Source organism: Phocoena phocoena, chromosome 15, assembly GCF_963924675.1.
Source record: "Phocoena phocoena chromosome 15, mPhoPho1.1, whole genome shotgun sequence".
Taxonomy (NCBI): Eukaryota; Metazoa; Chordata; class Mammalia; order Artiodactyla; family Phocoenidae; genus Phocoena; species Phocoena phocoena.
The window spans coordinates 58,139,754-58,151,796 of record NC_089233.1 but is presented as its reverse complement, the minus strand read 5'-3'; the positions used below and the strand labels follow the sequence as shown (position 1 = coordinate 58,151,796).

At 38.1% G+C, this 12,043-nt stretch overlaps 1 protein-coding gene across 1 annotated transcript in view; it reads right to left on the bottom strand.

Moving 5' to 3' along the window:
• The window catches only part of DNAAF9 (dynein axonemal assembly factor 9), a 146,221-nt gene that overhangs the window by 89,680 nt on the left and 44,498 nt on the right, over positions 1 to 12,043 (bottom strand). Inside the window, exon 7 of the mRNA XM_065892337.1 lies at positions 6,765 to 6,842. Coding sequence (XP_065748409.1) covers positions 6,765 to 6,842 — 78 coding nt within the window. The remainder of the gene's footprint in view (positions 1 to 6,764; positions 6,843 to 12,043) is intronic.

Genomic DNA, 12,043 nt, shown 5'->3' with positions numbered 1-12,043 from the left:
AAGTTAGATATATTTTAAAAAACTATTTTTTTTTTTACTGGTTACTTTTGGAAAACGGTTGGGAACCAACCTTATTTTGAAAACTTAAAAGTAAAAGCAAGAATTCAAGCATTTATCTTGCTTTTCCTACATGAACGTCACCACTGCATAAACAATATTAGCAAGCTGAATATTTCTCTTTAGAGAATATAAATGAAGAAGGAATTATAGAATTGGAATACCACCATTTTGCAATAGTGAATTAAGACTCTAATTAATGAAGTAAAGATCTGAAGATTGCATATCAATGGCTGTTCACAAAATAAAGAGAATCAATTAGATACACGTACTTCTTGGTAAGGAACACAATACCCTCTATGAAGTAATCTTCCCTCTAAAAATCAACCCTGAAACTGATTAAACCTCTAGATTCAATTACTAATAATCAGGAAATACAGAAGACAGGGAAACTGTTAAACTACATCATGGGAATGCAATCAACAAAATCCCAGTAAGGGGCTTCCCTGGTGGCACGGGGGTTAAGAATCTGCCTGCCAAGGCAGAGGACACGGATTCGAGCCCTGGTCCTGGAAGATTCCAAATGTTGTGGAGCAACTAAGCCCATGGGCCACAACTACTGAGCCTGTGCTCTACAGCCTGCAAGCCACAGCTACTGATCCCGTGGGCCACAATTACTGAGGTCCGCGCACCTAGAGCCAGTGCTCCGCTACAAGAGAAGCCACCGCGATGAGAAGCCCATGCACCACAACAAAGAGTAGCTCCCACTTGCTGCAACTAAAGAAAGCCCGAGCGCAGCAAAGACCCAAAGCAGCCAGAAATAAAATAAATTAAAAAAAAAAATCCCAGTAAGGACAACCATATGACAATGATCTGGTTTCTTCTACAGTTAGCGAGGGATGGGTGGGAACAAAGAGAAGGAGGGGGAATCCATACATGAGAAGAAACCTAAAACACACACAGCAGGCAAAGCTAAACTATGATTAGATTCAGAAAGACCTGTGCTGGAAACTTTGCTTTGCCTCTTACTGGCTGTGTGACCTCCGGCAAGGGAGCTAACTTCTCTGAGCCGCAAATGCCTTATGTGCATAATGGCGGGGGCTATTATTTACCTTACAGAGATATTATAGGAATTAAATGAAATAACCTGTAGAAAGTGCTTATTACCAGGCCTTACACACTAGATGTCTGCAGTACTTGTCAATTTCTCTGCTTCTACTGTTGGCTAGCTGGAGTTGGCTAAGAACATCTGAGCCTCCACCTTGATTTCCTGGAACTTGTCTGCTCTATCTCTCAGACACCCGTAATGCATATCACTGGCCTCAGGTAAGTCACATTTGAGGCTATGCAACCCATTGTGGGTCTGTGCTTTCCTTGATTGGCTCTGTCCAATCCCTTGGGCTATACCAGAATGCTTCACTTTGTGAGGCTTAGGAAAACAAAAAGAACCAATATAGCTATTAGTACAGAATACACTTTATTCTGTTTTCCAATTCTATTTAGAAACAAACTCAAAAGTATGTTTCTATTTTAATGGCCTACATGGTGACACTCACCTTGGTTTGGGTCTACGATAAGAAGTAGAGTTATACAGTTGGGCAGTCACCATTTTCTGGCTATCTTCTACAGAAAAACACTGCGTGCTTTGGGGGATACACAGAAAAGATAGGCACTTTGCTCCCAAAAAAGTTCCCTGAGGGAGGTGGATATGTCAGTACTAATTACAGAATAAGGTGGAATGAATCATTAAATACTGCCTTCAGCTCCACGCTATGACCAACAGTGACAAATCCTAACCACTAGACCATTGGGAATCCATGCTATGACTGAAATGGAAGATTTCACGTGTGTGTGTGTGTTTGTATTCAAATCTTCCTAATATCCTTGTGTACTTCTCTATGCCCACTTTATAGATGAGGAGACTGAGGTACTAAATGGTAAAATGACCTAAGGATGCAATACTAACAACTAGCAAAAGTGAAAATATATCTAGGTAAGGGATACCCAGAGCCTGTGTGGTTTCCACTAGACACACTATTCTCCAATTTTTCCCCAGCACAAACAGTGCATTTGTGGAAATGGATACTGTGTATGGAGGTAGAATTGGTTCGTTGGATCTGATGATGAAGAAGAGAAAGTCTCTCTGCTCAGACTCCTGAAGGCCGAATCCAGAAGACAGGCCCAGATGGATATCAAGATCAGATAAGCAGCAGAAGTCTGCAAACCCCAAGAAACATGCCAGTGTGCCTTGGCCCTTGGCCACCAGGAAAGGACCCTGAACTTCAGACAGAACTCTTGCCCCTATGCTGGCATCCGGCAGTGTCTGATCTCAGGTGACTCAAAAAGGGAAAAGAAGCTTAATTTCAATATTTAAAAGTATTTTTAAGAATTACACGAGGTAGGACTTCCCTGGTGGTGCAGTGGTTAAGAATCCGCCTGCCAATGCAGGGGACACAGGTTCGAGCCCTGGTCCGGGAAGATCCCACATGCTACGGAGCAACTAAGCCCATGTGCCACAACTACTGAGCCTGCGCTCTAGAGCCCGTGCACCACAACTACTGAGCCCACGTGGCACAACTACTGAAGCCCGTGCACCTAGAGCCTGTGCTACACAACAAGAGAAGCCACTGCAATGAGAAGCCCATGCACCACAATGAAGAGCCCCCGCTCGCTGCAACTAGAGAAAGCCCATGCACAGCAATGAAGACCCAACGCAGGGAGGCAGGGAGGGAGGGAGGGAGGGAGGGAGGAAGAAAAAGATTTAAAAGAAAAGAATTACATGATGTAATAAATACAAGAAAATGAAAATAAGTAAAATAGTAACAACCACCAGTGAGACTACCATCTTTAGTTTCTAAGACACTGAACACAAATTATTTTACAAAGATGGAAATACACTCTGCTTTTTACTTTTCTCACCAAACATATTTTGAACATCTTTCTAAATCAAATCTCAGAGCAGTATGCATTTTCTCTTTGCAGGATCTGACCAAGAAGCATGGAGCTGTAGGATCCCTGGCCATGAAAGAGTTGCCAGCAGTGACTGACCAGTAAAAATTAAGGCCTAGATGCTAATTCTGACTATAAGATTACCAGTCTTAGCAAAGAGAAAATACATGTGAACAGAAAAGTATTTGGATATTGAAGAGAAAAAGAGTTTGTAAAGAGAACTTTGGAGGCTATGAAGCAGCTAAGCAAGAGAAGAGAGAAGAAAAAAAAGTAGATTTTAAGAAGTAATATGGGTACAGCTTGGCTCCCTTTTTAAAAATATTTTATAGGCACAAGTAACGACTAGAATTGTATTTTAACTTCTTTTGGTTGTTGGATTTGAATTTTATTAACACTTGTAGACTCAACACAGAGAACCCTGCACAAATTTATAGTCATTTTCATACATATTTATTTTATCCTACTTAGGGTTTACTGAGCTTCTTGATCTGTGGATCGATGTATTTTATTTCATCAATTTGGAAAGTTCTCAGACATTATCAAATTAAATTTCCAGCCCCATTTTCTCTCTACTCTCCCGTCTGGGACTCCAATGATCTACTATGCTAGATCATTTGACACTGGCAGATACTGGATTCTCTGTTCCACCCCTTTTGCTCTTTTTCTCTCTGTCCTTCAGTTTGGAAACTTCCTATTGACTTATCTTCAAGTTCACTGAACTTTTCTTCATTCGTGTCTAATCTGATAAATTAGCCAACCTAATAAATCCTCCATTTCTATACCATATATTTTTCATTTCTAGCATTTCCATTTGGTTCTTTTTATAGTTTTCAGGTCTCTGCTAAAATTCCTCAACTCTTCACACATGTTGTCCCATTTTCTTCCAGATTCTTTAGCATTTTTATCAGTTACTTAAACAGATCAAATTTTCTTGTTTCTTCTGGTCTTATAATTTTTAAAAAATCATATGCCAGACATTTTGTATAAAAGACCAGTAAAAACAGAGGTAAACAGTACCATTTACCTCTAGGAAAGGGCCACTAGATCCCTTTCTTTTGTTAGGCCACTAAAGCAGGGATCTAAGTCAACTTGATCTATAATTGATCAGGGTCTGCATTTTGTAGCATTTGTAGTTTGGTTTACTTCATCACTAAATTCAAGTATTTCGAGGGTGGGGTGTGAACTTTGATAAAGATTTTGCTCAGAGTACTGGGACAAGATTCTGGAAATTTCTTTGCATTTTATAGCTGAGCTACCAGCTTGCGGAATCATGGACAATCTCTCCCTGCTTTACAAGCTGGCTACCACATTTCTGGGTGGCTAACGAGTTCTCTTTGCTCTCTAGTCCCCTTGGCTCTGTCTGTGTAGAGAGATCCTTGCCTTGCTGCCTTGCACCCAGCCTTAAGAGGGCAGCTGCTTATACTCTGTAAAGACCTGGAATGCCTCCAAATGACTGCTCTCAGCTCTCCTGCGCTAATCCAGGTTATAGCTGAGTGTCAAGTACCTCAGCGGGGATGGTTCTCAGTGCTCCTGCCTGGCTCCTAATCTTTGGTGGACTACCCTGAGCGCTTGTGAAGACCTATGGTTTAGAGTTGAGGGGTAGGTGCTGACTCACTCACATACAGCCATTAAAAGCTCTTTAAAAGGTCAACTGATTTTTTTCTTATCCCTGTCTGTGATAGATTTCTCTTCCTCCTGCTGCTCTACTGGAAATGAGAACAGTGTCCTATGAAGGGCCCTACTTTTTTAGAAAACAGAGTTCTTTGAGGTTTCCTTGCATCTTCAGCTCTCTAATGATTTTACACTATTATTCTGTTGCATATTCAGATTGTTTTGGTTATTAGGGTGAGAATAATGGTCTCTTTTGACTTTCTATATCCCTAACTGGGAGTGGAAAACCATGGTCATTTTTATTTCTTATTTTGTGAACAGCCAATTCCGGTTGCCTCCTAGTTCCCCACTGTTGTATTTTTCTTATCAATTTGTAAGAGCTCTCCATAGTGTAGTGGGTATAAATGTGCTCAATCATATTTTGGTATAAGAAATATCACCTTACTTTATTCTTTCTAAATAAAATTAAATCTGGCCCTGAGTCCTCCTCACTCTTCCTGTGAGATGGGAAGTCCACTATCAGACATTAAAAGGGCTTCCTTTCTACTTCTTCATGGTATCACTTAAGAATACCAAGCTCACTGGAAGTCAGAAAACCAGGAAATGGCCTGGTCTACAGCCCATGATGATTACCACTGTTGCTTCTTCAGTTGCATGATGTCACTGCTGTTCTAGGTGTAATTAAAGATGCTCTCCTGAGTGGTCCCATTCCATTGACTCCAGAGATGCTTGTGATGTTCTCAAAACTACAATGCTATGTCTAGCTTCCATGTGTGACCTGAAGCATCCTCACGTTCAGGGCACTGCATGCAAGTGGGGCATGGGTCCCAGATACTGTGCAGAAACTCCTAAACTACTTATCTCTCTTATTTGTCTGTGGTTAAATTTTATTTAACATTCTTACACTCTTTTTTCCTCTTTTTTTTTCTTCTTGTGGCCATGCCACGCAGCTTGCGGGATCTTAGTTCCCCAACCAGGGATTGAACCTGGGCCCTCAGCAGTGGAAGAACAGAGTCCTAGCCACTAGAACGCCAGGGAATTACCATCATTCTTACATTCTTAATGTAATTTTTGCATTTTCACTTTTTCCCATAATTAGGCAAGCCATGGATTGATGATGATGATTAGGTCTTTTTAAAGAACAAAAAGTTCAGGTTTTAATTTTCTTTTATATTCCTATTTTATTAGAAATGTTTAACAGAATGGATGTTCAATTTCATCAAATGCCTTTTCAGCATCTATGGAGCTATCATAAATGGTTCCAAGGAGAAAAATCAGTAGTGATTACATTAATAGATTTCCTGATATTAAACTAAATATTAAGCCCTTAATAAACTCTGCTTCATCACAGAATGTTCTTTTAATATGATACTGTTTGCTACCATTTTACTTAAAGTATAGGCATTAATATTTGTAAGACTGATGTGCAGTCTTCATTTTTTGAATTATTTTTGTTGGGTCTTGATTTCACAGCTCATTTCATTAAAAGGCTACATACAAGCTGTTCTTTTTCCATGCATATCCATCCATGACCCCTGAGAGACACTACTGAGCTGTTTAAACAAAGTACCTATACCTTAGTTTTGTTTGTTGCTCCTCATTGCAAATTGCTCTGTGCACTGTGAATTTTTTCTTCAAAGTTCAGATGAAAAATTAATGCCTGACCCTTTAATCCAGGAGTCAGTAAATTATGGCCTTTCCTTGGAACACAGACACACTCATTTGTTAAAGCACTGTCTATAATGGCATTGCTGAGTAGTTCAAACAGAGACACAGGGCCCACAAGGCCTAAAATGTTACTGTCTACCCCTTTACAGAAAAACGTTGCCAACCCCTGCCTAATCCTTGATTCTTTTAAGGCATACACCAACTTTTTAATCTTTTCATGCCAGAGAAAGAGTGCAAAAAGACACCCTCTTTATTGTTTTTCTAAAGTCCAGCCCAACGGAAAGAATGTCTTTAGGTCAAAACCTAAATCTTGGACCAGGCAGGCAGCCTTGGTCTCATCTCAGGTGAGGTTTCCTCACAGTGGAAGAGGTCCCCTTCCACCCCCCAAGAAGTTCAAGATAATAATTGGGGGAGAAACTGTTCAATTCTTTGACTAAAGCAAACTAAAATATATCCTGCGTTTCTACAAGTTAAATACCATTAGTGGATAATTGAGCTGGCTGTAATATTTATAAGTTAAATACAGTATAGCTCCTTACTTCTGAAAGCAAAGTCTCCAGAGACATAGGATCCATCTTGCTGTAGACATTCCATAGATTCAAACTCACATCCTGCAACTGCAACACAAGGGGAAAAACATTGAAATAACTGAGTCAGTATCATTAGGATGATCAGAATTATTTCCTGACATTTAGAAATGACTATCTTGGTAAAAACTCAGTGATTAGAATAATAAATAAAAATTTTATATTATACTAGAACCTATACATATTAATAAATGTGTCCCATTCAAGGAAACTATCTGTTCAGAAACTTTGGTATATCTTCTGAATATCTTCAATGATGGGCATATATATATTTATACACATATACACACAAAAATATTTTGTCTTTGTTTAGAATAAAATTTTAATTAAAATAATACATTCCTATAGTTTTAAAAAATCAAATACTAGTCCTAAAGGCTTGTAATAAAAAAATTTTAATCCCAACTCCAACCTTTCACAAACCTCCACTAGTCTTAATCCTCAGAGGCAACCACTTTCAAGTCTTTTAACATTTTCTTTTTGGTAATTACCTCCATATTTTGATACAAGCTTCTATCACTTTCTTGATTTATCAATTTAGAAATTAAATACTGACTTATGGTACTAAGATGTAGCTCTGCTACGCCTATCCCCATTCTCATACGTTTTCTCACATATACACCTTAACATTATCTAATATCATGACTTTTTTGGTTATACCAGTAGTTATTGTTTATAATATTAAGGATATATATATATAAATATATTAAAAATATATAAAATTTACTGCAGGCCAAGTGCATACCATACTCATATTTGCTTTCTTAAACAAATTTTGTTTTTCCAAGAGCTACCAACAGCTTCATTCTTTTCACTTGTGTAATTTAAAAACTCAATTCTAAAATTTTTTCTACCTTTCCCACTTAATTTGCTAGTATGCTTACACTAGGGTTTCTCAGTAGCAACACTACTGTCATTTTGGGCCAGTTATTCCTTTGTTGTGAGGGGCTGCCCTGTGCATTGCCTTGTGCAAAATCCCTGACCTCTACTCACTAGATGCCTACAACTCATCCCCCAGCCCCGGACCAGGCAAATCAAAAGCATGTCCAAATATTGCCAAGTGACCTGGGGGGAGGGGGAAGAAGGGACAGCGAAATCACCCCAATTGAGAACCACTGGCTTAAAGATATCAGATAATCTATCATTGCTTTTTCTTCTTGCTTCATTCTGGTATGCCTGTTATGTAAGCTTGCTGTGCAACTGCAACTTTCACTATGAGACTTCTCTTTGCTATCATCCTGGTGCTCTCACGAGATGGATCTGATTCCATGGCTTAATTTGTCTCCTGTTCCTTGGTTAACTTGTTTGCTGGAGAACATCCTCCAACAGCTTTCTAAGAAAAGATTAATGGGAGGAAATTTTTTTTAGTTTTAAAATGTCTTTATTCTGTCCTTATGACTAATTTGGCAATCACTGATGCTCTTTCATCCTTCTGTATTCTTTAGTCTCTCTGTGCTTCATCTTGGATAGTTTCTACTGCTATGGCTTCAAATTCACTAATCTTTTCTTTGGCAGAGTCTAATTTAATGTTACTGCCATCCAGTATATTTTTTCATCTTAGATATTGCAATTTTCACTTCTAGAAGTTCAATCTGAGTCTTTTTTATATTTTCTGTTTCTGTTCAACACGTTCAGTCTTTCCTCTAGCTTCTTGAACATATGCAACAGTGAGAATAACTTTTAATGTCCTTGTCTGCTAATTCTAACATTTCTGTCAATGTTAGGTCAATTTTGATGGACTGATTACCTTATTATCAGTCATATTCCCACTTCTTTGTAAACTGATAATCTTTGGATGCCAGACACTGTGAATTTTACCTTGTTGGGTGCTAGATATTTTTGTATTCCTATAAATATTCTTGTGATTTGTTCTGGAATGCAGTTACTTGGAAACAGTTTGATCCTTTCAGTTCTTGCTTTTATAAATTGTTAGGAGGGTCCAGATTGGTGCTCAGACAAGGGCTGATTATTCCCCACAGGAGACAAAACCCTTCTGAGGACTCTATCCAATGCCCCTTGTGAATTATGCATTTTTCGAGTCAAACTGGTGGGAACAGGTACTATTCCCAGCTCTGAGCATGCATCAGGCACTGTTCTGGAATACTTTCAGATATTTTTTTCTTCCTCCACTTTCAGTAGTTACATCACACATGAACACATATATCAACAGGCTGTTGAATGTGGGGGTGGGGAGAAAGGAATCTTGGCAGATCTTGGGAGTTCTGTTTTGGAGCAAATATTTCCTCTTTAGTACTCTAGCCGTCTTGGTCTCACCAGACTCTCAGCTGCATCTACTCAGCTCAGGAAGTGCACTGGGATCGACCTGGGTACCCCCTTCCTGTGCCATAGCCTGGAAATTTTCTCAAAGTACAGTTGACCCTTGAATAAGGGGGTTTGGGGAACTGACCCTCTGTGCAGTCGAAAATCCATGTATAACTTATAGTCAGCCCTCTGTAAATGCAATTCTGCATCCATGGATTCCACCAACTGTGGATCGTGTAGTATTATAGTATTTACTACTGAAAAAAATCTGCATGTAAGTGGACCTATGCAGTTCAAACTCCTGTTGTTTAAGGGTCAACTGTAGTAAGCTAGGACATTCTTGGGGCTCACCTTGTTTATTTCTCTCTCTCAAGGCAATCACTATTCCTCATTGCCTGATGTCTAGTGTCTTGACAATCAATGCCTCACATGTTTTGTTTAATGTTTCTTTTGGTTGGGGAAGGAGAGAAATCAAGTTTCTGTTGTCTTATTGCATAAGACTTATTTTTTCTGATTTTTATGATATTCTTTAATCCTCAATGTTCAAAAAAGGCATAGACAGATTTAAGGTTTTTCTACTTTCACTGATGCTTGCTAAAAGCTTTTATTTCTCTTTATCACTGGAAATGTTTACTTTTTTTTTTTTTTAATTTCCTCCCTTCTGATATCTCTGCTCTATTTTTCTAGAACTCCTACTTAATGGTTATCAAACCTCATGGATAAGTTCTCTATGACTTTTAAGTTTTTTCTCATATTTTCTACCTCTTTTATTTCTAAACTTTCATATTTTGAGATTTTCCTAACTTTACCTCCCAACTTCTGTTAATTTTATCAATTATCATTTTCCAGAGCTCATATTTTCCTTATATTCATTTATCACAAAATAACACTTATTCTAATAAGTCACCAAATCTTACATTTCTCTGGGCATCCTAAGGAGAGTTTTGTATCTTAACTTTTCCTCTATATCATAAATTATCTTTGGTCTTAATCAATCAGAGTTTTTAAAAAATCTTGATCTTTTTCTTTCAAGTTACAGGTATTTAATCAAATGTGTGGTGAGCTTCACTGCCTGTTTATATTTTCAAATGAAAAGGCTGATTGGACGCTTTCTGCTCTCAGCAGAGCTTGTCAACTACCAGGAAGTTTTATAGGGAGTAGACAGGCAGGAGGCAGTTATTATAGGATCTCTACTCCCTCATATTCTAAGTGTGAAAGTGTAGATAGAGAGCTTTACTCTCAGCCATCAAAAGCTCCGCTACCCAATGAGTTCTCTTTGTTTTGTTTTTCAGTTTCTATAGAGAAACCCCACCCATCCACTCACCTTGTTCCTTGTTTTTCCTAGTGTGGAGGTGGCAGTTGGTAAATGTCCGGTTGTTTATCACTTGGGAGGTGGGGAGGACGACACAGACTACTACATAACCTTCAGTTAATTCATTTTTGATGCCACCTATTTCCATTCTCTATCCTCCATTTTATTACCTTCTTCCTCACTGATTTAGCCTACTTGGCTCCTTCCTCTGTACTGTGGAACAGGTTTACAGGTGTGTCAACTAATTAGATTTTTGAGGTATTGATTTCTATTTTTAAAATTTATTTATTTATATTGAAGTATAGTTGATGTGTAAAATCATATAAGTTGCAAGTATACAATATAGTGATTCACAATTTTTAAAGCTTATACTGTGTTTATAGCTATTATAAAATATTGGCTATATTCCCTGTGCTGTACAATATATCCTTGTACCTTATTTTATACATAATAGTTTGTACCTCTTATTCCCCTACCCCTAATATTGCTCCTCCCCACTTCCCTCTCCCCACTGGTAACGACTAGTTAGTTCTTTATATCTGCGAGTCTATTTCTTTTTCATTATATTCACTAGTTTGTATTTTTTTAGATTCCACATAAAATATCATATTTGTGTTTCTCTGACTTATTTCACTTAGCATACCATCCAAATCCATCCATGTTGTTGCAAATGGCAAGTTTTCATTCTTTTTTTATGGCTGAGCAGTATTCCATTGTATATATATACACCATATCTTCTTTATCCATTCATCTACTGATGAACACTTAGGTTGCGTCCATATATTGGCAACTGTAAATAATGTTGCTGTGAACACTGGGGTGCATGTATCTTGTTGAGTTAGAGTTTTGGGGTTTTTTTTTTTGAATGTATACCCAGGAGTGGAATTGCTGGGATATAAGATAGTTATATTTTTAGTTTTTTGAGGAACCTCCATACTGTTTTCCACAGTGGCTCTATCAATTTACATTTCCACCAACAGTGTATGATGGCTTCCCTTTTCTCCACATCCTTACCAACATTTATTTGTGTTCTTTTCGATGACAGTCATTCTGACAAATGTGAGGTGATATCTCATTGTGGTTTTGAGTTGCATTTCCCTGATGATAGTGATGTTGAGCATCTTTTCACATGCCTGTTGGCCATCTGCATGTCTTCTTTGGAGAAATGTCTGTTTAGGACTTTTGCCCATTTTTTGATTGGGTTGTTTTTTGGATGTGGAGTTGTATGAGCTTTTTATATATTCTGGATAGTAATTCTTATCAGTTGTATCATTTGCAAATATCTTCTCCCATTCAGTAGGCTGTCTTCATTTTGTTGACGGTTTCCTTTGCTGTGCGAAAGCTTTTAAGTTTAATCAGGTCTGACTTGTTTATTTTTAATTTGTTTATTTTATTTGCATCAGGAGGCAGATCCAAAAAACTATTGCTACAATTTATGTCAGAGTGTTCTGCCTAGGTTTTCCTCTAGTTTTATGGTTTCCAGCCTTACACTTCGGTCTTTAATCCACTTTGAGTTTATTTTTGTATATGGTGTTAGACAATGTTCTAATTTCATTCTTTTACATGTAGCTGTCTGGTTTTCCCAGCACCACTTATTGGAGACTGTCTTCTCTCCATTGTATATTCTTGCCTCTTTTGTTGTAGATTAATTGACCAT